Source organism: Lissotriton helveticus, chromosome 5_1, assembly GCF_964261635.1.
Source record: "Lissotriton helveticus chromosome 5_1, aLisHel1.1, whole genome shotgun sequence".
NCBI classification, from domain to species: domain Eukaryota; kingdom Metazoa; phylum Chordata; class Amphibia; order Caudata; family Salamandridae; genus Lissotriton; species Lissotriton helveticus.
The window spans coordinates 1,634,832,263-1,634,860,117 of NC_136065.1; the positions used below are offsets into that span (position 1 = coordinate 1,634,832,263).

Sequence of the window (27,855 nt, forward strand, 5' to 3'; positions counted from 1 at the left end):
GAGCACCGGGGTGCCACTTGCAGTCACCTTCCTCTGTAGCCCTGCCTACCTGGAATACACAAAACCCTGTCTGGGACGGTGCTGGCACCGCCCCCTGGCAGGAAACCCTTTGTCCTTGCCTCCTGCTCTGGGAGGACTCCCAGCAGCAGGAGGGCAGACTTGTGTCTCGGTGGCAGCATCCATTTTGTGAATGCTAAGGCTCTGTCTGACTTTAACCGGGGTTACAGGTTACATACATGTCGTGTCCCTCTAGAAGGGTGGAATGCTAACCCCGTCGCCAGAATTGGCGAGGGGTTAGTATTCCAATTCGTATGACACCTTACTCGACATGTTTTGATAAAGCGATACCAGAGTTGGCATATAACCGCGAGGATTATAATGCACTTAAGAGTATATGGTATGCGATATCATGGAAACGGCTAAGGGATAGATCCCGAAAGCCGCAGACAGGCTCAGCTCATGCCAGAGCACCATCTCACACGATTCCAAGCACTCTGCCTTCAGGATTGTTAAGGCCTGCCATAGGAGTGACTGATAGGAGATCTGTGTGTCCATTTCAGGGTTAGATATAGGTATACTATATCTAAAGCAAAGGGTGAGTACACCACCTTGCCCCAGCTGTCGTGCAGCCATTTGTGTCAGTTTAGTTAGTCAGCCCAGGGGTGGCATAATACATGCTTCAGCCCCTGGGAGACTTCTGGGTACACCTCAGCCCTGGGTACAGGGACTTGGAGAGGGCCCAGTGCCAATTCAGTACCTGAGTACAATTTGGATAGAGAGAACAGCTAGGCTGTGGGTCTGATTAGCAGGCCCACAGCCAGGGAAAGTCGTAAACCAGTGCAGCAAAAAGCAAAAATCTGGGTGATCATAGGATTGCAGACCCTACTCTCCTACACTCAGCCAAAGAGATCATGGTCATTACGATGCTGCAAATACAACTCACTACTGGGCAATAAGAAGTAAAAACCTATTGAATGAGGAGTTACCACATGAAAATATTTTTGTGGTTGCTAATACCACAAGGAATTCACAACAAATCTATTCTCGGTCTCCCACACCTATAAAACACAGGAGTGGAAAAGCAGGCCTAATTGGAATCAAAAAGGGCAGAATCATTGAGGTAATTTAGCTCTGCCTTATTCATAATCAGCTGCTGCCCGTGTGGGTAAGGTTGGGTCGGTGGGCCTGGGAGTGACGGTTTCAACAGACGACGACAAGAGAATATTTATTATTTATTTAATTTTCCCTCGTCGTCGTCTGTTGAATCCCCCCCAACTCAGCCCCACCTCCCTAACGCTCTTACCTGCATGGGCTGCGGCTGTTCATAATGTGGGCCTTAAACAGGAAAGCTTGAAAAGGTTTACTCAGCAAAGACACGAATTGTTGACAAAGGACCCAAGTTATATGTTGGCTGTACGTATACTTCGTCATAACCGCAAATTTCATTTAAATGCAAGTGAACATCAGTTTGGCCATGGCAGAGACTACTCTGTCTCTGCCGCAGCCAAACTTCTCTGATGGTCATGGAGAGTAAGGGCAGTCGGAGAAATTGTTGTATGTTTACCCACCCAATCTGAATGGATAGACATATAGTCATTTTTTACTGTTCTTTACCGCCATGTAAAACCTGGCGTTAAGGAACAGTAACATTTTTATAATGCTCCCCCCACCATGGCAGAAAACTCTGACGGCGAGAGGAGCATTATATTTTCTCTTCAACCAGCGAAGTTGGCCTCAATTCGTGACTTTGACCCGGTCCAGGACGGCCACATAACCACAGTTACCTCTTCACCAAAATCTTTCAAATTGCATATCTCATGATCAAGTTATTGGACTTTTGTCATGTAGGTATTTTTTTATTTATAAAATTATACCCTACTTTGCAAACCCTGTGTGAAGAATTTTTGTGGTTCTATCATTGTGTTACTGTGTGTTTGTATTGCACAAATACTTTACTGTTGGTTTGTTATTGGTAGGGGCAAATGTAGGTCTGCCACTGGCAATAAGGCACTAACACATGATAGGTCTCAGCATAGGTCTTAGACAGGCTTAATTTCAAAGAAAGGTATGTAAAGCATTTAAAAACACCATTTCAGTAACTAATTAGGGCACAACACATATTAAAAATCCAACACCAATTCATAAAAAAGAGAATATTTTTATCTTTAAAATGACTCCAAAGCGACAAATTCCAATGTAGGGAACTGGAGATATGAATTTTCAAAGATTTAATAAAATATATCACATAGAAGATTATAGTACCATATTGTGATACCTGCTCGCGATAGACCGGGCCAAAATCAAAGTTTCAGGCCGGGCGCGATGGAGCCTTGAGCGGCTACAGCTCGCGGCAGGTACCGGTCTCAATTTCTACCTTCACATTTAGAAACTTTTCTGGAGCTTTTCTCCTCAAGGCCCCTCGAAGCTCACAGCCAGTCCGGATTCGGTGAGGGTTCACCGGCTTTACTTGCGACGAGGTCCCGGTCAACATCCCTGGAGCAGACTTAGACAATCAAGATCGCTTCAGCGGGGCAACCCAGGAATCCAGGCCAGCACGCAGGTGGCTTGGCTCTCACGGTTGCTCTCGGTCACCTGTCCTATGAGCGGGCTTAGAAACTTTTCTGGAGCTTTTTCTCGCGGGGTGTCTCGATGCTCCTCACGTAGCCGGATCCGGTGAGGGTTCGCCGGCTTCAGATTTTCTCTAGTCCCAGTCAATCTATGGAAGTTGTTGCGTTGGAGCTTTTACTAGGACAAACCTGATTGGCTTGGCCGGATCGTGGTTGAAGGCAGGCGGCCTGGTTGGCCAGGTTGAGTCGGTCTCTCTATGGAGCTTTTTTTCAAAGTTAGTCCAAAGTCCTCCAAACTTCTTGAACTTCTTCCTGTAGTTCCTCAAGGGATCCCAAAGTGTCTCAAACTCACTCCAAGGGTCTGGAAGCTCCAAGATGGTCATTCAAAGTTGAGGACTTCTGTTCCCACAATCCACTGGTACAAAATCCTTACAAATCCACTGATGGTTCTCCAATGTGTAGATTTAGTTGGTGATGTTCCAGATGAGCTATTTTAACCTGTAGCTTTCAGGGAGTCCACTATTTAGTTTGTTTTCAGAAAGATAATCCACAGGGCTATAGTTTCAGATGGTGCAGTCTTCAGAGGTCAGGCCTTAGAAATCTTTGCACAGCAAAACTTCTCAACAGAGCACTTCTTGCTTCAGTAAGTTTCAAGTAGCAGATCTAGAGGGCTCTACCCCTCTCAGATACTTATTGCAAGTTCTCTCGGTCAAGCAGGAGATCACTTCTGACTAATGGGAGCAGGGTAACTCCTCCAATATATGACCACATCCTGTAGAGAGTGGCATTATTTTGTCCCAGAGTGCTTCATATCTTCCAAATCCATAATGGCTGATTTTCGAGCAAGGAGGTAAGAGCTGTCTAAACACACCCCTAAAATGGCTAATTTACTTAGACTCTCCCCCCTGCATCTGCTCATACCTTCCTTAATCTTGCCATCTGCCTAAGGTGGAAAGTTCAGAGTTGTAAATGACACTGGTCTCTACTCTCCTCTTTGAAGAACATAGTTTACAACTCCTCCCCCTGGCCTGGCATTCCTATGGAACAGCACACTGCCCTGCCAGCAGAGCTGGTTAACCCCAAGGGCTCTTTATCACCTCTTCAAGGCATCCTGGCTAATCCACTTAACTCTGACCAATCAGGGCAGACCACTGGAAGGCTGAATTTGGACTTACAAAAAAGAAAGTCTTATAACTTCTTGTATGTACACTTTAGGAGAAATTCAACAATATGATATTGTTGGATTTCTTAATACCATTCTGGGAAGTCTTTGAATTGCATTGCTATCCCTCTCCTATCAAGAGTTATTAATCAATAACTCCCTACCATGTTAACCTATGTAACAGAGGATTTGCAATGGGAAAAATTACTTGGGCCATTTTTCCAGCACCAGGATGTACAAAAAAATATTTTATAAGTGCTTGCCTTATATCTACAGGAACCCCACCCCATGTGCAATTAGGGGAGACTTTAGGGTTCTGAATCTGTAGAAATATTGTAGATTCTTCCTCCGCAGTGCTCCTAGCATCAAAGTCGAATTTGAGCATCATTTTACCACAATGTGGGGAGTGAAATGTGAAATTTCACTTTACCCAGGCATATAAAAACTCATTTTATAAGGGTGTACCTTATAAATACCTGACCCCCCCTGCCCCTGGGATACCTAGGGGAGACATTGAATGTTACCCATTTGTAAGTGCCCCAAAGTCAAGTTTGGGCACAATTTACTTTTTAAAAGCAGTCCTGAGACCCAGGGCTGCTTTTAAACTGACCTCAGGCTTCAGCTGTGCACACATGCAAGTGCAAATGAGCTGCTGGCCTCTAAACTGCCATGCCCTAGGGCACTAGGGACTTATAGGTAGGTTCAATCACCCTGCCCTATTATATACTAAGGGCTTATAGGGTAGGTCATGCCAATCGCAGGGGTACCCCACCGCACCATTGTGTACCCTAGTGTATGTAGGTGTTTTAACTGTATTCTAATGTGACTCTTTCAGCATAACACTGGCCCTGGGCCTGGTTAGGCAGAGCCCAGGGTCATTCAGAGTCAGTTACCACCAGTATCAGTCAGCAAAAAGTTGGGGGTTGTCCAGGGCACAGGATGACTTTGCAACATTTACACATTGCCGCTTTAGATAAGCCTTACTGCTCTGTGCGAAACACACAGGTTATCTGTTTGTGTGCACCTAGCATACCCTGACTAGAGTGATTGTTCTTGCTGTACAGGGTGCATACACTGACAATCAGAAACCCCTGTTCCTACATGAAGCTTATCTGACTCCAATGTCTGTAAAGTCTTAAACAAGCCAAGTCCTGGACTCCCTCAATCATGATGTGTGATAGAAATCTGAGCTGTGGTGGTCTCAATTTGGAGAGGACACATATCAAAGCACATTCTCCTCACTTGCTGAAGTTTGACCAGTTTACAGTCAGATGAATGTACAACTAAGGCACATCAACACCACACAAATCGTACTGATTTGAACAGTTTTAAAAAGAAGCTTATGTTCTCATCATAAGGTAAATGCATTCCCACCAGTTGGTAATAGAGGAAGACTTAAGAGCACAGAAGTAAATTGGTACGTATTTTTTTACAAAACTGGTTGAGTTTAGTGTGTCAGATTTCTCCTGTAAATTATAAATATATTTATATTGAAGATGGTAGCAGGGTGGGTGAACTTCTGAGAAATTATTGGACAGATACATTAAAATGATGTTAGCTGAGAAGCTCTTTCTCTTTTCTTCCAGTTTGTGTTGGTGAACACCTTCTCCAAGCCTGGGCAGGTACGTTCCAGTGAGATGTTTAAACGTTTATAGTATTTTGGAATGAAGGAACTCCTTAGAATGACTGTCATAGGACCTGTTATTTTCCAGTTGCCCAGTGCTTCCTTTACCTTTCAAAGGCCCTCGAGAATGGGCAAAAAAGGGCAATTTAACTGTACGAGTTGATTTGTAATGGTATGTTAACAGGGATTAGTATAATGTGCTTTATGCAGCACTGAGGCCATTGCATCATAATTGCCACCATCCATGCACTGCTTTGCAATTTCATATGGAGATATACAAATGCAGTGACCTAATGGCCAGGAGTTTGAATCCTGGTAACACATCTTCCAGACTTTCATCCTTCCTGGGTCGGCGGCTTGTCTACCAGAATTTGGGTAACCGTACCATTCATGTATTAAGTGATAAATTCTGTGCTAAAATATGGAACAGAGAGACAGAAAGAGATCAATCTAGATGAAGTTTCAGAATATTGCGATTCGTCCTGAACAAGAGGGAACGCTGGCACCTCAGTGGCCGCACTCCATCTCTCCATTAGTCCGTCTAGACCACTTGGGTAGTCAGCCACAGTTACTTTGTTGCTGTAGATCGAGTGAGCAGATTGATACACTGTATTCAGCAATCTTTAAATGAGACATAGCTTAAATGGATTCCATGACAGTATATGGACAGCATATGGAGCCCTTGCGTCACTTTTACGCACTTTTTGTGACGCACCAGCGGAGTAAAAAATGTGCCTTGTGCACCATATTTACAAAGTGACGCATCTAGGTAGATGCGTCACTTTGTAAACCCCTGCGCCACATTATACCTGCCCCAGGTATAATGTATACAAGGGGGTTGTTTTGATGCAAGAAAAAGTCATAAAAGTGGCGCAGTGAAATCTATAGGATTTCACTGCGCCATTTCCTGGGCGCTAATGCGTCAAAATCTTACGCCTGCCTCATGGCAGGCGTAAGACTGATGTAGGCACTAATAACATGGGACTTGCCCATGTGAAAGTACACATTGCTGGAGTTGCGTCACTTTTGTGACACACTCCAGCAATGCGTCACTTTTGCGCCTACAGATACGTCAGAAATATTGACGTATCTGTAAATCCTTGCGACATGATGCGTCATACTGTAAATATGACGCATCGTTAGTGTCCCAGGGAGAGTGCAGTGAAAAGTGACGCATCGCTGTTTTCACGCAGAGATGCGTCCCTTTTCATAAATGAGGCCCTAGTTACCCATCTAGAGACGTACTAAGCAAGAGTGCAGCAATAATGACTACACCTCTGAGTGCATACCGTGGTCATGGACAGATGAGTTGTGTCATGAGGACACCTTCCAACTAATAGCAGGTTGAAACGTCAACATGATACCAGTGGTTGAACTGTGATTTGTTCATGCAAAACAAAAGCAGTCAATGCAGCCCAGCCAATGTGTTTCGTTCCTACGGACATCATCAGGATCTCAGACAATACTTTATTTATTCATTTTATTTTATTTTATAATCTTGTATAGCGCAGGACTCGACCCCCGAAGGGGTATCTCCGCGCATGGTTCACCCTAAATTCTTAGATCCTTGCTTTCATAAGTGCGCAGAAAATTATATTGTCTGGAACAAAAACGTCTTCAGTGCTTTCCTGAAGGATAGTTGGTGTTTTGGCTCAGATTGAGAGGAAGCTTATTCCAAAGACTGGGGCCCATGTACGAGAGTGCTCGGCCACCCTGCCTTGCCTTTCTAATTGAAGGCACCTGTAGCAAGGCTTGATTACTGGAGCGAAGGGTGCGTACTGGTTTATAGGGGATGAATTTTTCAGCCAGGTACTGAGGGCCGGAGCCAAAAATGCTTTTATGGATGACACAGCAAGTTTTAAACTTGACCCGTTGACGAATGGGCAACCAATGAAGTTCTTCCAGGAGGGGGCGAGATGGAGTTCTAGGTGGGGCATTGAGAACCAACCTTGCCGCGGTGTTTTGGGCCACTTGCAGTCAGCTCAGCAGATTTTCATTGGCAGATAAAAGAAGGCCGTTACAGTAATCTAAACGGCTGATTACAAGGGCCTGGACAAGGGTCTTTCTGAAGATGTCTGACAGAAAGGGGAACACACGTCTCAGGAGTCCAATTACCCGAAAGCAGGACCCAGTCACCTGATTCGTGTGTTCCTTTAATTATAGTCCCTGGTCAAGTCGCATGCCTAGATTCTTCACTGTCTGTTTGGGACAGGGGACAGATCCCAAGTCCAGTGGCCACCAATCCGGTGACCATAAGAGAGGAGCCTCCCCAAATAGCATGACCTCGGTTTTTCCTACATTGCATTGCAGGAAATTGGAGGCCATCCAGCAGGACACCTCTCTCATCCCTTCAGCAAAAGAATGTTTAATTGCAGGAGTGAGGGTCTGAAATGGGAACAAAAGCTGGGTGTCGTCGGCATACGACACTGGAGTAAAACCATGCGCTCTCACAATGTCAGCTAGAGGGGCCACATACACATTAAATAGTGTGGGGCTTAGACACGAGTCTTGTGGGACCCCTTAGTGATCTCCATAGATGTGGAACAAAAGGAGCACAGGCTGACACTTTGTGAGCGGCCTGAGAGAAAGCTCTCTAGCCAGGACAGAGCCAAACCTCCTACCCCCACCTCCTGCAGACGACTGAGAAGAATATCATGCGATATCGTGTCAAAGGCTGCGGACAGATCCAACAGCACCAGAATCATAGAACCCCCTTTATCCCGTGACATCCTGATGGTATCCGTCACAGAGAGGAGCGCTGATTCCGTGCTGTAGTTGGGTCTGAAACTCGATTGGGAGTCACTCTTTGACTGTGTCTTTGACTGTGTCTCAAGAGAATTGGACCCCATCCAGCAGCTGGGTCTGTAGTTGCAGTATCCAGGCTTACTTCTCCTTCTATACCCGGACCATCATTGCTTGTAGAACTGCTGCTAATAGAATCCTGAGCCCTGATGATGGCCGTAGGGGCAAAACGCGTTGGCTGGGTTGCATTGACTGCTTCTGATGGAAAGCATTGTTCGAATAAAATGTGGATCCATATTAAGAAGCTTAAGACTCCTAAGTGGTTATTTTTTGAATGGGGACTGAAAAGAGTTATGGAATGAATATCACTATTCTTTTAATTTTGGAAAGAAAAATCATTGATGGACTTTTACATGCTCCTTTTCTTCCAAACTATCCCCAGATGCATCAAGCATCCATTTTGCGATTCCTTATTAGCGAAAAATAAGGATTCGCTAATAAGGAAATGCAAAATGCCATGCATCAAGAACTCCCTTTAAAAATAGCGATTTCTTAAAATTCCTTAATTGCGAATCGCAATTAAGGAATACCTCCCCATTCATTCCTATGGGCCTAGAGGCCCATAGGAATGAATGGGAAGACATTCTCAATTTGCGATTAACAATTAGCGAATCGCAAATTGAGAATGCAATTTCAAGGGTGCAGGGTTGTCCAAAGGACCCCCTGTTGCCCTAAGGGCATGTGTGAGTGTAAAATGGAACTTTGAAAAATGCACTTTAGTGCATTTTTCAATGTTTTTGCAAATTACCATGAAGTTCAACTTCAAATTGAATTTGAATTTGAATTGAATTTTGAATTTGAATTTTAAAATATTTGTAGAGCGCACGACTACCAAGCGGTTTCTTGGCGCTAAAGGATGCAGACCCAAGGTCAGAACAGGAAGTGGGCTGCTAGTGGGGGAAGGCTTGAGAGAAGAGAAAAGTTTTGAGGGCTTTTCGAAACTCTAAATAATGAGGGGAAGACCAGAAAACAGGGGCAAGGATGGAGAATTTCATACCTCCTAGTTTCTTCCTCCTAAATCGAGGAACCGCAAGGAGGAATTGGGAGGAGGATCGCAGCTCTCTGCAAGGGAGATAGGGCTTAATTTCAGAATTAATAAATGCAGGGGCGGGGGCGTGGCTTGGCGGGCGAAGATGGCGGTCGCAGCGTTGTAGAGCTCCCGCCTGCCCTGACATAATTCTTTCATTTATCCTGACCCCCGAGCCCGCTAACTGCCCTACCTGAGTGGCGATTGTTCCTGGCAGTATCTCGATCTGTCCGGTGTGGCACGCTATCCCCCCGGCCGCTCTGGTGAGCTGAAATCGTCTGTGGCGAGGTGCGGCATGGGGCAGGCAGACGGAGCCGGGACCTCAATTTTCGAGTCATCGGCCAGCGGCCGCTGGTCAGACCGGTCGGACGCCTCCCGGATCGGAGCCTGCGGCGCCGGAGGTGGAAGGGGTTACTGCAGTGTCCGGTGGAGCGGACTCCCACGCCGGGGTAGCCCCTAGATGTTACGGAACCGCTGCGGCTGTGCAGACCCCGAGCAGCCGGGGCCTCGAGTTTCGTGACACTGAGCTGGCCCGCGTCTGGACGGTGGTGAGTCGGCGCTGGGTGTCCCTGGTGTTGGTGGGACCGTGGCCTTGCCAAGAGACATTATCCGTCGTGTGGAGGGGGTGCCAAGGGAGACACCTCGCGACTACGGCCCGTCTACATTGTGGGCTGGACTCCTCTGGTGGCATGGGGTCCGGCGGCGCAATTCCCTTGCCGGGGTCCGGGGCTGCCTGTTCCCGGGGACGAGACGGAGGAGTCCCCTGACAGACTTTGCTGTGGCGGCGGAGGGACCTGGCGCCCCGGGGTCGCTGGAGTGGTGCTGCGACCTGCCGGGCCTTTGAGAAGCCGGGACCTTGAGTTTGGCGGTCCCCGCCTGGCACAATCATCTTTGGCTCTCTGACGGGGGAGCAGACGCTGTGTGGTCGGAGGCTCGAGGGGTCGGGGGCCCCTTTGAGATTGGACCGCTGCAAATCCTGCGGCTGTGCTGGCTGGGCAGTGGATCGGTAGCATATAGAGTCCAGTGAGACCTATCCCCGAAACCTTGGGGATTGCGCCTGCTGCCCTGGAGTGGACCGAGGCCTGATCCAACTGCGGTACACGGAGAACTGTGAGTACCCCCCGCTTTGGTGTGTCCACCTGCAGTGTGAAGCTAGGCCCCCGAGTGAATTCTACTTCTGTATTACTGAGGGTGCGGAGTGGTTCGCCCAACTCCCCCTAATCATGACGAGAGGTGGGGGCGGCGCTGGACCCAACAAGCAAGGTCCGATCGACAAGTTTACCGGACCCAGCGGGGGGTCGGGGGCCTCAGGAGGCGGTCAGAACACGGGACCTGACAACGCGGCCCTGATGGCTGCCATCACGCAATCCAGAGACTCACTGGACGCCAAGATTGGGGCAGTGGGAGCCGATGTCATGCTCCTGCGCCAGGACCTTCGCAACGCTGTTGCTCGCATCACGGAGGCCGAAACCAGGATCACGGGGGTAGAGGATGATGTGGGTGCCCTGAAAAAGAAAGTGGCAGAGATGGACAAGATCCAAAAGGGACTGGCACTCCGCGTTGAGGACGCAGAAGGGCGAGCGCGCAGGAATAATCTACGCTTCATTGGTTTTCCGGAGGATTGCGAGAATGGGCCCATGGATGCGTTCTTGACGCATTGGCTCGAAAGTTGGCTCCCTCCGGATGTCCTTTCGCGCTGCTTTGTAGTGGAACGCGCCCACAGAGCTCTGATGCAGAAGCCGCCAGTGGGAGAGCGACCGCGCCCTATCATCGCTAAAATCCTCAACTTCCACGATAGGGATACTATACTTCGCGAAGCACGGGCCAAAGACGCGTTGCTGTTCGATAATCACAAGATTATGATTTTCCCAGACTATACCAAACTGGTGCAGCAGCAGCGTCGCTCCTTCCAAGATGCGAAAGCCAAGCTCCGAGGTTTGAAGATTCCGTATTCGCTGCTCTACCCGGCTCGTCTTCGAGTCGTCTTCCAGTCCAAGACTCATTTTTTTGATACTCCGGAGGCAGTGTATGGTTGGACCGATGAGACAATCCGGCTCCGGCCGAACGCCCAGCCGGGCCTGAACCCCGGACCATCGCGTGGATCGTCGCAGGAAAGGAGTGACTCCTCCGTCAGGGGTAAAAGACACAGGAAATCTCGGTCGCGGAGACGCTCCCGATCCGGGGGCGCCCCGCGGGATGGTGTGCAGTCCGACACTGATCAGTCCGGGAAAGGGCTTTAAAGACCATGGGACCTCCATCTCCTATATCTGATCTCTCTTCCTCATTGGACTATCCGAGAGGCCCGGAGCTGCTGCCGCGATGGTCGAGAGACTAACGCCAGGGGTGGTGAGACCTGGACATTGGCTTGTCTCAGGAGGGGCGCTGTTGGTGAGGCCTGATTGCCTCGCCCTGACTGAGTTACAGGTCACTTGTGGTTCATTGGGGCTCGGGGTGTTGACGTGTGGGCGGCCTTGTCCTCTCACGTTGGGAGGCGGCCCCGAGGGGTAGATCCCGTTAGTTGGGGGGTGTAGTGGGATCCATTGGTATGGGTGGTTTTGGGCACTATGTTTTGGGCCCGAAGCTCCCCATGCCGCGACAGATACTTCAGGGTTTAATGAGGTATAGGGGTGGGGGGAGGAGGGGTGTTGGGAGTTGGGCAGTTTTTGGGGTAGTGTTAGTAGGAAGAGCTGGGGGGGTTGGGGGGGTTTTGGACGGGACGCACGTGATTTTGGCTACAGCGATATGCATGCTGCTAGGTGCCTGGGCTGGGTCCTGGGGCTTTCTGAGACTTTCCCATCGAGACTATGGCTGATCCCACACAGATTACACTTGCCAGTGGATCTATGAGAATTTTAAGTTGGAATGTGAGGGGGATGTTGGACAAAATTAAGCGAGGGGCAGTGTTGCGCTGGGGCAAGAGAGACTCAGCTGATGTCATGCTATTGCAGGAGACGCATATGTTGGGAACAAAGGTACTAAGCTTACAGCGCTTTGGTTATACTCAAGTGTTTCATGCAGGATTTTCTAGAGGCTCGAGGGGGGTTGCCATCCTTATACACAGAAGACTGTCATATACCCACGAGCGTCATTGGCTAGATCCCCAAGGACGGTATGTCTTTGTCAAAGGTATGATAGGTACGGAGCCGGTGGTGTTTGGCTGTGTGTATGCCCCTCCTCCTTTACAATGGTCCCTGGCTGAGCGCCTCTTTGCATTGTGGGCTGAGATCCCGGACTCTTTGGCTGTGATAGGTGGTGACTGGAACGATGTGGTGGATGTGTGCCTGGATCGGAAGAGGCTGCAAGAGACCGCGGTGGCGACCTCCCCCACACGCTTGAAGGCGATGGTTGATGGGCTGGGCTGGGTGGATGTCTGGAGGCATTTGCATGCCAAGTCGCGCGAGTACACGTATGTATCTGCCGTGCATGGCTCCTTCTCCCGACTGGACTGTGTGTTTGTGCCGGGGGCCTTTCTTGACAGAGTGAAGCAGGCCGTGATTCAGCCTCGTGGGCTGTCCGACCACTCCCCAGTCGTAGTACGGATTGCACTGCGCAGGTCGCACCAGCCATTTCGGTGGCGGATGTCCTTGTGGCATCTCCAGCAAGCAGACTATACAAATCACATGCGCGGCGCGATTGCCCACTACTGGCAAGAGAACCTGACTGAGGAGATTGATGGAGTGATGGTCTGGGAGGCCATGAAGCCCACGTTGCGAGGTGTCGACATAGCTTGGTGCGCTGCCGCCCGTCGACGTCGTCAGGAGGCTATAGTAGCGGCGTCGGCTAGAGTAGGGGTATTGGAAGCTCGGTGTCGGAACGACGGTAATGGTGTAGCACTCAGACTGCTCCTGCAGGCGCAGCAATCCTACGCCTCAGTCTTACTTGACGAGGCACGACAGGCCTGGCTGGCTACGCGGAGCAGGGTCTACCAGTGGGGTGACAAGTCCTGCACCATGCTCCATAGACTGTGTCAACAAACACTGCAGCCGGTTACTATACCGGGCCTCGTGGACGAAGAAGGGATTGCCATGACGGATCCGGCTACCATTGCGGCGAGCTTTGCTCGCTATTATGCGATACAATACGCTCCTCGAGACAGTCTCCCGCCGGAGGCTATTGACAAGTTCATCGCTGACCTTCCCCCTCGTGCGATAACAGACGAAGCCAAGACTGCCCTTGATCTCCCCTTGACGGCGGAGGAACTAGGCGATGCATTGGGACAACTCAACACTGGTAAGGCGCCCGGACCGAGCGGATTTCCCAGCGACTTCTATAAGAAATTCCACTTGCAGCTGGGGCCGCATTATAGGCGGGCACTGGAGGCGGCGCGGGAATGTGGTAGCTTACCGGTGGACTGGCGTCAGGCTGAAATCGTAGTTTTTCAGAAGCCAGGCAGGCCACCCGACAGACACGAGTCATATCGCCCAATATCCCTGATCAACTTTGAAGCCAAATTGTTGGCCAAGGCATTGGCGAACCGCCTCCTCCCGTATATAGCAGACCTAGTCCACCCGGATCAAGCGGGCTTTATGCCCGGTAGGGCGACGCGACACAATATCAGGCACGCACAGGCGGCCGTGGATGCGATGGGAGCGACGGGAGAACAGGCGGCGCTTCTACTGGCAGACATCGATAGGGCGTTCGATTCGGTCAGTTGGACTTACCTCTTCGCTCTTTTGCCGCGGCTCAACCTAGGTCCAGTTTTTGTCTCGTATGTCCGGCTTCTATACACGGACATCACCGCCTCGGTGCGTGTTTCGGGGGCTATATCGGAGAAGTTCCCAGTCACCAGGGGGACCCGCCAGGGGTGCCCCCTCTCCCCGTACCTTTTTGCATTGGTCATGGAACCGCTGGCCGCGTGGGTGCGCGTTGATGCGCAGCTTCGGGGCTTTGTGTGGGGAGCGGGACTCTCGGACAGGATTGCGTTATACGCAGACGATGTCCTCTTCTTTCTGACCGACCTTCATCGTTCTGGCCCGCGGATCCTGGACATAATGCGTATTTTTGGAGAAGTGTCAGGACTCTTCCTCAACCCGCGTAAATCGACTTTATGGATACTAGGTGGAAGGTCGGAGGCGTTCCCTTGGGCCTCGGCCTTACAGGTCGCGGTTGGTGGTCTAAAATACCTGGGAGTCTTCCTGTCTGAATCTGCCGCAATTGCATGGGAGCGCAACGTGCAGCCGGTTTGGGACAGAGTCCAATCGGACGTCAAGACCTGGTCTCGCATGCCCCTTAACATCTATGGCAGATCAGCAATCTTTAAGATGGTCGCCCTCCCTAGACTCCTGTACCAGTTGCAGAACTACCCATATAAGGTTGACCCGCAATGGTACCGTCGCGTAAATTCTGTACTGGGACGTTTCCTGTGGGCAGGGGGTGCCTCCAGAGTGGCACTGCGGACTTGTTTCCTATCCACGTACTGTGGTGGTCTAGCTACATCGGACATTCTATCCTACTACCAAGCCTCTCATTTGTTGGTTCTGAATGAGTGGTGGTACGGTGGACGCGATGACCCGGCATACGCCCTGGAACGCTTTCTGATGGGTGATGCCACGCTTCATACGCTGCTATACTCGGCCAGCCGGCGGAAGAAGCTGCCGCAGGCTACTCAGGTGGTTTTCATGATTTGGAGACAGGTGCTGCGTCGTATGGGCTGGTGGGGTCGCCTAACAGCGGAAACTCCACTTTGGAACAATGGCCAGCTCCCTGCACTCGCCTCACTACCGGGGTTTAGTGGCTGGGACTCCATTGGGATCTCGACACTTGGCCATGTTTTTACTGGGACTACCCTTAAAACCTTTCAAGCCCTTAGCGCCGAATTCGACATGCCCAAGACCCAATTTTTTAAATACCTACAACTTCGTCATGCTCTTGCGCCGAGTCTAGTGGGGTTGGACCAACTTCCTGAGTTTAGCCCCGTTGAAGCTAAACTTTTCATGGGGGATCTGGGGGATAAAAAAGTCTCCAAAATTTATCAAACCTTAATTACTCACTGCTCCTCTTCCCTTCTGTCGTTGAAGGCCTCCTGGGAGGTGGATATTGGCCCCTTGGATGAGGATGACTGGAGAGAGGCCCTGGAGTCCCCTCGTGGGGCGGCAATAGCTGTGAGACTCCGGTTTATACAGTTCAAGTACCTACATCGGGCCTATTACACCAGAGAGAGACTGTGGAAGGCTGGCCTCATTGCTACCCCTGTATGCCTGCGTTGTGGGACTGTGAGCGGTACGCTGTTACATACTGTGTGGTCGTGTGTGGGTCTGACCCGGTTCTGGAATGGGGTTTGGAATAGCTTGTCGGAAGTGCTGCAATGGGACCTTCCTCGCACGCCCAGACTAGGTCTTTTGCATATCCTGGATCAAGTGGGGGGTAACATTTATAAGCGTCACCTCCTTCTGTTGGGTCTGACTGTGGCCAAACGGGATTTGGCAAGGGCGTGGAAGAGCGACCGCGCCCCCCCACTCAGCGCCTGGAGGGCGGGACTAGATTTTCTTATGGGATTGGAATTGCCAGTGTTTGAGGCCAGGGGCTGCCCCCGCAAACATTACAAGATCTGGAAGCGGTGGGCGGAATACAGAGACTTGCCATTGGAGCCTCCCGTCGACCTGGAAGATGGACTGCCTACCAGCAGTGAACTCGGGGCCTAGGTGGCTCCGGGACGCCTATTGTGCTTTACACTGTATACTGCAGCTGATAGTGATCACGTGCACCGGGTTAGGGTGGGATAAGGGGTGGGTAGTTGGGGTTTTGGGGTTGTTGGTGGGGGGCAGGAGCGTGGGTGGGGGGATAGTTGAACGTCTAGGCTGTTCATGCATTCTATTATGTGTTTTCCACTGACAGTGTCCTCCTGGCTACGGAGTACTGTGCGTATGATTTGCCTAAACCCTTAATAAACGCAGTTGTGAAAAAATAAATGCAGGGGCCGTCCCTGCCCAAGCCTGGAAAGTGATACAGCCCATCTTAAAGAGGGAACGTTCCCGAATGGGAAGCCAGTGTAAGGCTTTAAGTAACGGGGTGGCGTGATGGAATTTAGGGAGATTGTGTACAAGTCGGGCGGCCTGGTTCTGAACCAGCTGAAGTCGCCGTAACTTGCAGGCAGGGATACCAGAATACAGAACATTGCCGTAGTCAATATGGGAGATGACCATGGCTAAGAGAATGATTTTGAGGGCGGGAAGGGAGAAAAAGCGATCCATCTTTCGGATGGTGCGAAGAGTCATAAAGCAAGAAGAAACAACAGAACTAATCTGGGAGTGCAAACTGAGATGGTTGTTCAATTTTATCCCTAAGGTCTTGACTGAGGAGGAGGGAACAGGAGGAGAACATAGGGAAGAAGGCCAAAATGTAGGGTTCCAGGGACTGGAGCAACCACCTGTAAGAACCAGTTTGGTTTTATCTGGATTTAGCTTCAGGTGGTTGTGGCTCATCCAGTCCCTGATGAAAATCATAATGGATTGGAAATTGTGAATGGAGTCTGAGGAAGGGGACAAATTAAAAATAAGCTGGAGGTTGTCGGCGTAATTGTACATCGTGACCTCCATTTACTGTAAAGCAAAAACAAGAGGGAAAATGTACAAATCAAATAACAACGGGATAAAGAGGAGCCTTGCGGTACACCGCAGTGAACCTTGCGAGGAGGTGCAGAAAAATCGGCCAAATGGACGGCCTGAGTACGGTCCCTCAGAAAGGAGGAAAACCAGACCAAGGCTGAGCCCCTGATGCCAGCCGCCCTGACACGGGTAAGCAAGATGGAATGGTCTACCGTGTCAAAGGCGGCGGATAGATCAAGAAGGACCAGGGCCTGAGGCAGCTTATTGTCCATTCACTCTCTGAGGTTGTCCATAACGGAGAGGACTACCGACTCCGTAGAGTGACTAGGGCGAAAGCCTGCCTGGCACCGGGCTAAACTGCCAGTTTCCTCCACAAAGGCACTAAGCACTTGGGTGACATGTCGCTCCAAAATGTTACCTAAAAAGGGAAGGAGGGAAATGGGGCGATAATTGGTCAAAGAGGTAGGATCTGCACCAGGTTTCTTTAAGAGGGGTTATTATGGTGGCAGATTTGTGAGATTGTGGAACGATGCCCCGAGCAATGGAATCGTTAAGAAAGACAAGAGGGGGCAGAGGACATGCCAGGTAAATTTGTCTAAGGATACGTGCAGGGCAGATGTCCGAAGGGGAACCGGACTTGACCCTCAGGAGTAGGGACAAGAACAGCTCCCTGGACAGAGGAGGAATGTAATCAATAAATGACTGATTAGGCGGAGGTTGAGGGTCGGAAAAGGAGGAAGAAGGGGGTGAGATGTTAGACTTAATGGTGGTAATTTTCTCAATAAAGAAATTATTGAGCGAGTCGCAGAGAGCCTGGGAGGGGGAAGGTTTAAGGGTGACTCTATCAGAGAAAGCTAAGGCCTGCACAATTGAGAAGATTTCTCTGGGTTGATTGTCGGCGGACAGAATTTTAGAGGAAAAATAGTTAGTTTTAGCAGTGAGAATGGCTTTTTTGTATTGGCTGAGGAGTGAAGTGTGTTGCAATTTGAGTGTGGGGCAGTAGGAACATCGCCAAGCGTGCTCTGCCTGCCGGACTGCAAGCTTCCTTTCTTTGAGTTCGGCATTGACCACCTGTTCGCGTCATTGGCACGCCTGGCCGCGACGCGTCTCAGGGGGGCTTCTTGATCGCACCTACTGGCAAGCCATTTGTTGATCGTGTCTGCTTGAGCAGCAGAGGAAAGATCTTTAATATCGGGACTTGAGGCCGAGAGAGAGGAGCAGAGGGAAGCCATATCAACATGGTTCCAGTTGCGGGCCCAGGTGTTCCTTAAAAGCGGGGATCTTTTAACAAGAGTGGGGTGGAGGAAAAAGGAAACCAAAAAGTGATCGGACCAGGCACATGGAGTGACTGCAGGGGGAGAAACGGGACAATTTAGCGACCAAACTTGGTCCAGAATGTGACCGTGAATGTGAGTGGGGGTATGGACATGAGATAAGAAATTAAAACTAGAGAGAGAATCTGAAAAATCTCTGGACATGTGATCCTCCGCAGAATCTGAAGGCCAAAAGTTAAAATCGCCTTGCAAAAGAACAGAGGAATGGTTTACAGCTAGGGTGGCCAGTAGTTCCTGTACAGCGGGAATGAAATGAGGCCTTAAATGAGGAGGGCGGTACATCAGCAAACAGGTCAAAGGCATTTGGAAGGAGGTAGAGCGGATGACTGAATAGTCGACCGATGAGATGGGAGGGGTCGATAGCAACTGAAAATGAAGCTCGGATCGAACAATCAATGCAACGCCACCACCAACTTTCCCCATAGGTCGATCAGCGTGGAGAACATAATAGGACGAGGGGAGAGCCGATAATATGGTCTGTAAAGAATCCGGACCAAACCAGGTCTCTGTAAGGAACAGAAGATCGGGTTTGTGAGTGTCAAGCAAAACAAATAGTTTGTGGTGATGTTTAACGACCGACCTGGTGTTCAGAAGGTAGACCGAGATGTCCGGAGCGACACAGGGAGGGGGAGGCTGCTCCCGTGGGGAAGAGTGAGGGGGAGACAAGGAAGGCACATGGGGGGTGGGTGGAGGAATGGGGGGTGTCTGCCTAATACCAAGAGTAGCAATATGGGCAATGGTAGACAGTGCCAGTGGCCACGAACCTTGAAAGGAGTGTAGCTGAGCTTGAGAGTAAGTATAAAATCCGGCATGGTGGGGTGCCCCTAGCCCCGGCCGGCCGCGGACAGGCGCAGATGGGCAAAGACGGGCGCAGACGGGCGCAGATGTGCGCAGACGGGCGCAGACGTGCGCAGACGTGCGCAGACGGGCGCAGACGGGCGCAGACGTGCGCAGACGGGCTTGCCTTGGGCGCGCCTTTTGAATGACTGGGTGCGCAATGACTAGTACGCTGACCAGTAGGCCACCACTGCCCCTCCTAAGATGGCGCCCGCAACCCCGTCAGCCCTCCAGAGCAAGCCGCACTCAGCCGTGCCGGACCGGGGCTAGGGGAGCGGGAAAGGAGCAAGGAGGACAGGCAGCAGCAGAAGGTAAGAGAAACAAAAGTAGTGATTAAAATAATCCAACAGTTAAAAATATGAGGCAAGCCCACACGCGACCACAGCAGCCGCGAACCCACTTCCACTGGGTGTTCAGCGTTCAACCTTGGTTATGGAAAGTGCTTGTATATAAACTGTTCATATTATTAAACATTTGTGAGCACTGAGCCGTCTGCACTATGCCACGTCTTGTACAGCACATTTTGTCTATTTTAAGATAGAACAAGTACATTTGTTTCAGAAAGTAAAGGAAAGGCTTATGTAATAATTTTGTGCATTGAATGATATTCACTATATTTATTAAAGGAATTGAAAAGAGTAGCTACCATTGAGTGGTCTGAATGGTGCAACTGTACACTGAGTCCGATAGGATCTTTTGTTTTGAATATTATCTTTCTTTTTTTAACAACAGACATTAATTTAAATAGACTTTATCAAATGTTCCAGATTACTTTTTCGGCGTTCATCGTGCTTTTGTAGCCCTAGCGTCCCATAATTCATAGCTACAGCCAATTTATTCATCATTTAGCCTGAGGAACTCAGCAGGGCTGTAGGGTTTCCATGTTTCTCCTTTACATTCATAATTGTCATGGAGCCCATGGTACAAATTGCAAGAGATAGAGAGGGCCTAAAGTGGTTCTCACATAGAAAATTCATCATCATTTCTATTTGTTCACAGGCAATATTAGCTTGACATTGACCATGATCAGTATTTCCAAATCTTTGACCAAACTGTGCAACAATTATTATTCTAAACTGATGAAGGGATACCAATACAATCATAAAAAGGGGCAGCTCAGGAGGTGCAGTACAGATGTTCAGGTGTGCATCTGTTCAGACGTTCATCTCTTTGCTGCATCCAAACCCACCATTTTTAGCGGCCCTGGGTGTTGCCAGGTTGCCCCTTTTGGGGGCATCGAGTTACTACGATCCTGCTGCTTTTGTCCAAAGCACCGTGGCTGCAACTCAGGAGTAGTTATACGGCATCGAAGGAAGCAGCGACAGAAACAAGATGCACATCATTTCTCTGCTCCACTAAATCAGAGAGAGCTTAGCCATGGACCAGAATGGGACATGGGGCACTGGCCAAAGCAATACCTAGAGCTCAATGGACAAGCAGCTTGAACTGGCGAACGCCGCATAGTGGCGACGGTGTGGGTGTGAGGCAGGACTTTCTATGGCACTCCTGGTGAGGAGCAGCTACCATACCAAGGTGAGGTGAACTGAGGGGCCCCACAAGGATCGAGGCAGCACGTGAGCTAGGTCCCCACACTAGTGGATACTGGGTAGGAGGCCATCCCTAACCTGGTGGGATGACCAGTTTGAGTGTTCTAGGATGCGGCTTGGCCAGACTGCAGCTATTATACATAGAGACAGGGGTGGGGTGGAGGCAACTGCTTGAATCTCTGTATATCTGAGGAGCTGCACTAGTGGCTTGCAGAAAACGTTTGCTCTCTACGGACTGTGAGGAGATGCATACCCCCTGAGGACTGAGTTGGTGAGTTGCTTGTTGAATGAACACTGACATTGGCAGATCGGGGCAGCCTGGCGACATCTAAGAGGAAGAAAGATGCGCCCTTAAAGGTAATGTTGACCTGGGGCGACCTTCAGAGGATAAATCAGGTAACGAAATCGAGCTCACCAGCAGATGACCATGGCCAGAGACAGGAAGAATCAGATGTGGAGCAGTCCTTGATATGTTCATTTATGAAGGAATTGTGCCAGAACATATGCAAGGACATCATAGGCTAAAAGGAGAGATTGCTAAGGAGAGTCAGGATATCAAGCAAGATGTGTCAGCAAAAGGGCAAAATATGGATGACAATAAAACAACCCGAGACATAAGAGAGCATGAATTGGAAATGATGGGCCAAGAACTCCTATCGCTACAAGAGCAGAACTTGAACGAACAGTCCAATCTTGAGCATTTAGAGAACCACTCAAGCCGCCAAAATATTAGAATTCGGGGTGCAGCAAGAAACGCAGAAGTGAAGGACATAGAAGCATATGTTAGGGAGCTCTTCAGATACATATTGTCGACCCTCCAGGCAGAGAATATCATTTTGGATTGTACACATAGACTGGGTACTAGATTGCATGGGGAAAGTGAAGCTCCTGACATATTACATGTGTGCGCTACTTTAGGCAATAAGAGGCCATCTTGACAGCGGTGCCCTCCATGAACACAATCGTCTTTAAAGGACAAACACTTCTTATTAATCAGGATATGTCTGTGATTATGTTAAAAAAAGAAGAGACTTTAAACTGGGCACATCATGCTATGCAAGAAAGGAATCAAATACTGGTGGGTACCCCTTTCATTTTTCCAGCTTGTGGAAGCTGAAAAGATCTTAGGAACGGTAGACTCTGGTGACAGGGCACCCAGGATTTCACATGGGAGCCGAAATATGTCTCCAAATATGCATGCTCATCTGTGGATAATAGAATGAGAAAGGAATGATATTCTGAACCAGCTGCAGGGGGCGAGTGCCTACATGAACTCATAGGAGGTATGACGCAATATACAGCTGATAGCTGGGGGTAGAGAGGGTCTGCCTCTCCAGACAAACGAGATGCAGAGGGTGGCACCCGCAGGACCTAAGGTTGCCTGTACACCACTGAGGGTAGGCTACGGGAATAGGAGAATACCGGTCGACCTTTGAGCACTGTGGTATCTTACCTCAATGGGGGACCAAGAAGTACTTCAGTAATCCCAATGACCCACAGGGGAGACACGGAAAGGAAGGATGGGAATGTATTTTTGTGTCAGTGCAGTTGCAATTGGTTGTTTTACTCTATTCTGGATTGGTAGGGTAGAGGAGGGATTCCTAGTCGCAAAGCTAAGTGGCAGGCCATCTTGTCCTTCCTCAATCAAAGCAGCAGTGAAATCTACGTTTTCCAAGAAATACGTTTGGTTTAGAAAAATTGGCATAGATTACAATTGAAGCGGTTCCCAGTACAACAACTCTCGACTGATAACCACAAAGAGGGGGAGTAGCCATAGTGATTGCCTATAAATTCAGAGGCCTAGTAATAGGCCTGGTGATGGAGGAGGGAAGAGCTCTGGTTAGAATTGTGATGGGAGAGCACTCATTTATAGTGGCAACCATATTTGCCCCCAATGAAGGGCAGGAGAAATTTTAAAAGAATGTGCTTCCACGTATCATGCAGTCACCAGACATGGATGGGCTTGTGGGAAATCATCTTAATTTGGTGGTGGGCGGGTTTCTGGATGCTCAGTCCAACGAGTAGGAAAGGCAGAAGAGTGTTCGAAAGTGGGCAAGGTGTGGTTAAATTATATTGGTTTACTTGACTTATGGAGCGTGGAACACCAGAAGGAGACTGATTTAACTTTTTGTGCCATGCATAAGATTGGCAGATTGGACCACACATTGAGGACAGCAGGGATACGCGATCTCATGGTAGAGCACTTTTGGATCATAGGCCGGTGAATCCGACACTGTAGTTGCCCCACAGCAAGAGAAGGTGCTGAGATGGAGACTTAGGGATGCTATTTTGAAAAACCCAGCATACAGGAAGTAGATATCCTGAAGGTGGTTACGAGAGGGTCCTTAATTTCATTGGCGCCAAAGGTTAATAAAGAGACCTGGAGGTTAAATAACTGGAAGAGGTTTTCACATAGGACTGGAGCTCAATGGGTGTGGAGACAATTAAAGGGATTCAGAGCCCAATTAAATGCTGTAGATATGGATCAGATGGAAAACACACTTCTTAGATTGAAACAACCCTATTATTCTCAGGTGAATAAGGCAAGCACGCTCTTGGCCTGCAGGGTCCGACCAAAGTGGGTGAAGGAGAATGTGAAGGTCATTAATACCACGGAAGGTGCCTTCACTTAGAGACATTCATAAGGGGCCGTATACAACTGTAAAGGGGGCAGACAAGGACATTGTTGAAACCTACAGCAAGCCAATTTGACCTATCTAACAGAGTTACATGTCAAACTCCTAGATAAACCTATTAAGCTAGTAGTGGTGATAAGCAGCAATGCAAGGCTTTGTGACCGGGACATTTTCACAGTGGGGTTTTACATAACCGCTTGATTGCTACTGGCCCATATTGACAAGTCTTATTAACTCTTTTGGGAAAGGCCAGATGTTGACAGACACCATGAGGGAGGTGTTGGTGGTCATGTTGCCAAAGCCGTGAAAGGGTTCAATGCAAGTTGCTTCTTATCATCTTATTCCCCTCTTAAATATAGACGTTAAACTGTTTACTAGCATCTTGGCTGCAAGGTTGGGCCCAAAATGCCTACTCTGGTTGACCCACATCAAGCAGGTTTTATTCCTGGTAAAGACAATAATAAAAGGGTGGTGATCCATCTTCTAGACAAGGTGAGGAGGGGGCAAGTGGATGCCCTGCTACTGTCTGTTGATCCCGAAAAGGCATTTAACTGGGCGCATTGGCCATATCTCTGGAAGGTGCTATATGCCTTTGGCTTTGGGCCCAGGTTCAGGACTTGGGTACAGAGAGGACAGTACCCCTCCCCCCGATCGGCTAGGGTGCTAGTGTATAGGCAACCCTCAGGCTCTTTGTCATGGATTGCAGAACTAGGAAGGGGTGCCCAATGTCCCCCTCTATTATTTTCTTTGTGCATGGAGCCGTGGGCAAATAGGGTGTGGACATCTGGGGACATAAAGAGAGATTCAATGGTGGGACAGAAACATAAAAAATGCCTGTACACCAATGGCGTCTGACACTGGGGGACCCAGAGCTCTCACTATCGAAATATCCACCTATGGTCAGCTATCAAGCTTCAAGGTTACCCTACAGAAGTCTCAGCTACAGAACCTATCTCTTATCCCGGAACAGCAGTCAGCTCTAGGGGGAAGATTCTCTTTAGCGTGGGCAAATAGTTCCATCCAATACCTGGGGGTGAAACTGTTCTCAACCCCTAAGCAAACAGTAAAGGCTAATTATGAAGAATTACTGCACACCTTGAAGGCAGATCTGCAAACATGGCATATGGGTGGCCTATCCTAGTTGGGCAGGGTGGCTGCTGTGAAAACTATGCTCTGCTCTGAATTTTGTATCTCATATTGGGAAAACACACACACTGGAAGAAAGGAGCTAGCAAAAGAAACACTGTCACTTAGTGAGCGAGCAGGAACATGAGATAAAGGGTCAGATAGTGGCTGGCAGTGGATTAAAGCGGCATGAGGTGGATTTAGGACTACGCAGCCCTGGTATTTTGTGCACTGACATTTAATAGAGCAGACCAAGCTCCCGAGCAGCGCTTTTTGCACCAGCAATCATTATTTTACAAATTAAGCACTGAGGGTATTTAGCACGCCGATTTTTTAATAGCATTGCCGTAGCAGAGCTTTGTGCACCAGCACTCAGTATTTTACAAATTAGGCACTGGAATCCACACTGGTTAAACCACATACAAAATCTAAACGTGCAGGCAGCACAAGAGGAGAATTAGGTTTAGAGTCAACAATTATTTTTTACAGGCTAATCATGATGAGAATGACATTTGTTGGCAAGTGATTGACATTATTGCCAAACCAGCAAGAGGATCGCGAAAACTGCTGGACAGATAAGCATGCAAGAGCATAAATCATTGAGGAAGGCTTCCTCAAAGAATGGATCTCCAGGATCAAAAGCTGAACTAACCCTTATGATAACTAAACTTTGACTGATTTGTCTGTTAAAAACCTTTGTGGCCTTAGTATATTCTGTAATGATTATGCCAGGACCATTGTGGTAGCGATACTGACAATCCTTTCTGATATAATGGTCAGTTCAATTCTGGTCTGTTTATCTTATATATCTCTGTCTGCACTCTTTTGTTTATTTGAGATTTATTTTTCTGTATTTCTGGTATCTCCCTCCTTCCTCCTATTTTAATTTTCAGGTCCAATTGACACACTATATTTTGACATATATTACACTAATTAATGTTCCTTTTAATAGTCTCAATTAACAAAGCACAGTTGGAGGATCTTCGCGCGCATCCGTGATGGCCGCGTGAGCACAGGGCTCCCGAGGACCCTCGCTGCCTCCCGCATTTATCCTGGATAATATCCTGATTTGATGGAAGGTCATTGAAGACACAGCCCGGCTGATGTACTAGCAGGTTTCTGGGTCGGAATCGGACGCAGGATCCCCGAGTTACGCCATCCTGAAATTTGTGGCCTTCTCCATGGAACCGCCTGGGCCTTGAGTTGTGGCTCTACCCGGGTCGTAATTCAACAACAACGGCTGGCGGGGATCAGTTCACAGCCTCACTTCACTTTCGGTTTCGTTTCTCCTGCGCACCGTCTCCCTCTGTCGGGTGACGGCTGATCGTGCTGGCCCCTGTGCCAGTTCATTGGGCTTGGAGCTAGCGACAGTTTGGCTGTGGACTCAAATTGACTCAACTTTGCCTCTGGTATTCTTGTGGGTGAATTCTAAGGAGCCATTTGGACCAGATCCCAAGCCTCCCTTCGGGGCACCTGGCTCGCCATGACGGGCAAGCCCGAGGGTGAAAAACGGAAAGTCAAGACCACCTTCCGAGGAGGCTCAACCCAGACGAATGTCATGGATCGCTACACACTTTCTAAAGGATCCCCCGGTGGCACACCTAAGACCCGGGAGGAGGCTGTCGACGATCCTGCTGTATCGGCGGACTTAACGCTACAGGACGTGATGGGCGCCATTGCTGGTATCAAGTCCTCTATCGGCCAACAATATGAAGCCCTGGCTCTGAAGCTGGACACGGTGGCCATTGATGTCAACCTCATTTGAACTGATTTGGCCAAGACGATCGAGAGGGTGAAGTCACTTGACATAAAGACATCCAGCCTCACAATGGATGTGTCCGACCTGCAAACAGAAGTGCGGAACCTCAGAACTGCCAATGACTTCTTTGCTCGTCGCTTGGAGGATTTTGAGGGCCGTGCACGGCGCAACAACGTGCGTATTATTGGGGTCCCGGAAGACTCTAGTTCACTCTCCACTGATCTTCGAGTGGAGGACCTTATCCTCAATCATCTTGCTCCCAAGGGCCTGAGCAAATTCTTCGCCATTGAACGTGCACATAGGGTGCCGGGGGGGCAGGCGAAGCCCGGTATTCCCCCCGTCCGATTATTGCACGGATCTTCAACTTCAGAGATCGCGACGCCATTTTGCAGGCGGCACGAACAGGTGGTCCTACGCAGTTTGAGAACGCTGCTGTGAACTTTTATCCGGACTTTTCTCAATCGGTCCAGAAACAACGAATGGGATTTCAAGGGGTGAAACGGCGGCTTAGAGACATGGAGTTAAAATACGCGATGTTGTTCCCGGCCCGACTGCGTGTTGAATACGACAATCGAACATTCTTTTTTGTCCGGCCTGAGGACGCAAGTGATTGGTTGGGCACTTTACCGGCTCACCGTGCTGGCCAGGACCATACTGGTGGCGCTGAGGGGGGCCTAATTGTGAGTAGAAGAGTTGGCCAAGCAGGACAATTCAAAAGGTATCCTTTGCAGGACACTTGAATACATATGTACTATACTATGTTTGAGCTGCTAGCTGGCTGACATGAATATGAAGGAGCCCTTGTGGCTTTCCGCGAGTCAGATCAGATTCTCTTGAAGAGGCCCTTTCTCTTCTGAGCCCTGCTTAACACATGTGTACAGGAGGAGCCCTGTATTCATGTCCTCAATGTTTGAGACAAAAAAATACTCATTGATTTCTGAACAATGAGAGTAAAAGTGTTAAGGTAACATGTTGTTCCTGCTTATATTTTGCATGCTTTACATAATCCTGCATTCCCTGTGAGTCTTTGCCTGTTCCAGAATTGTGTTACTTTTTATAGGCAGTGCATAATTTGAATTGAGTCACATCCAGGTGCTTATAATGGGGCAGAATTGGGTTGTAGCTGAAGACAGTGCGAGTTTCACTCAGTGGGGCAGAACGGTGTTCGGGGGGATAGGAGGTGGCACTATGGCCAGAGCTACAGAATTTGGAACTGAGAAACCTGATTCAGCCTTCATGACTAGTCCATCAGACCACTCTCCTGAGGGAGCACATTCCCCTACAAGACCTTAGAAGACCCTACTAGACCTTAGAAGCCCTGGTCTCTTAGCACCAGCAGGTGGACCTTACTGGTGGCCAATGTTAACCTTGAAGCCCTGTCCACCATAATCCATACTGAAGGTCACCTCCAGTCTTGCGGGCAGGACTACAACGTAGAACACCCTAGAGCAGTAGTGACTTTGACACTGAGGTCACAGGCCCCTTGAGGCCAGTCTGCCTCACCCATTGGTGCCTCCATTTGCCTTGTTCCAGCAGTACTAATGCAACTCACCAGGGATTGGCAATGCAGGATTTGCATGCACACCAGACTAAGGGGAATGTTTACAAGGGCCTTGCATCATGCTTGCGCTTTGCAACGTGGTACATGCACAACGCAAAGTTCCAGCTGGGTGACCTATCCAGAAGGCTGCTGCAGCTTGATTTGACCATATGTGAGGCGGATCGTTCAATACAGATGCAGATTTTAGTGCTTGAATCAATGACTGATTCACCTGAGCCCTTTGCTACAACTGCATTAAATGCTGCTGAACGGATGCAGTTTTCTGGTGCAGGACTCCAACAGAACAAAAGCTGTGTTAGGAACAATAGGGCACAGTTCTTTAGGAGCTTA

General features: G+C 49.1%; 1 protein-coding gene across 3 annotated transcripts in view; it reads left to right on the top strand.

Annotated features, from left to right (window-relative positions):
- The window catches only part of LOC144753746 (immunoglobulin superfamily member 1-like), a 752,980-nt gene that overhangs the window by 156,651 nt on the left and 568,474 nt on the right, over positions 1-27,855 (top strand). For all 3 annotated transcript variants that reach the window (XM_078641329.1, XM_078641330.1, XM_078641327.1), the window contains one exon: positions 5,316-5,351. In XM_078641329.1, coding sequence (XP_078497455.1) covers positions 5,316-5,351 — 36 coding nt within the window. The remainder of the gene's footprint in view (positions 1-5,315; positions 5,352-27,855) is intronic.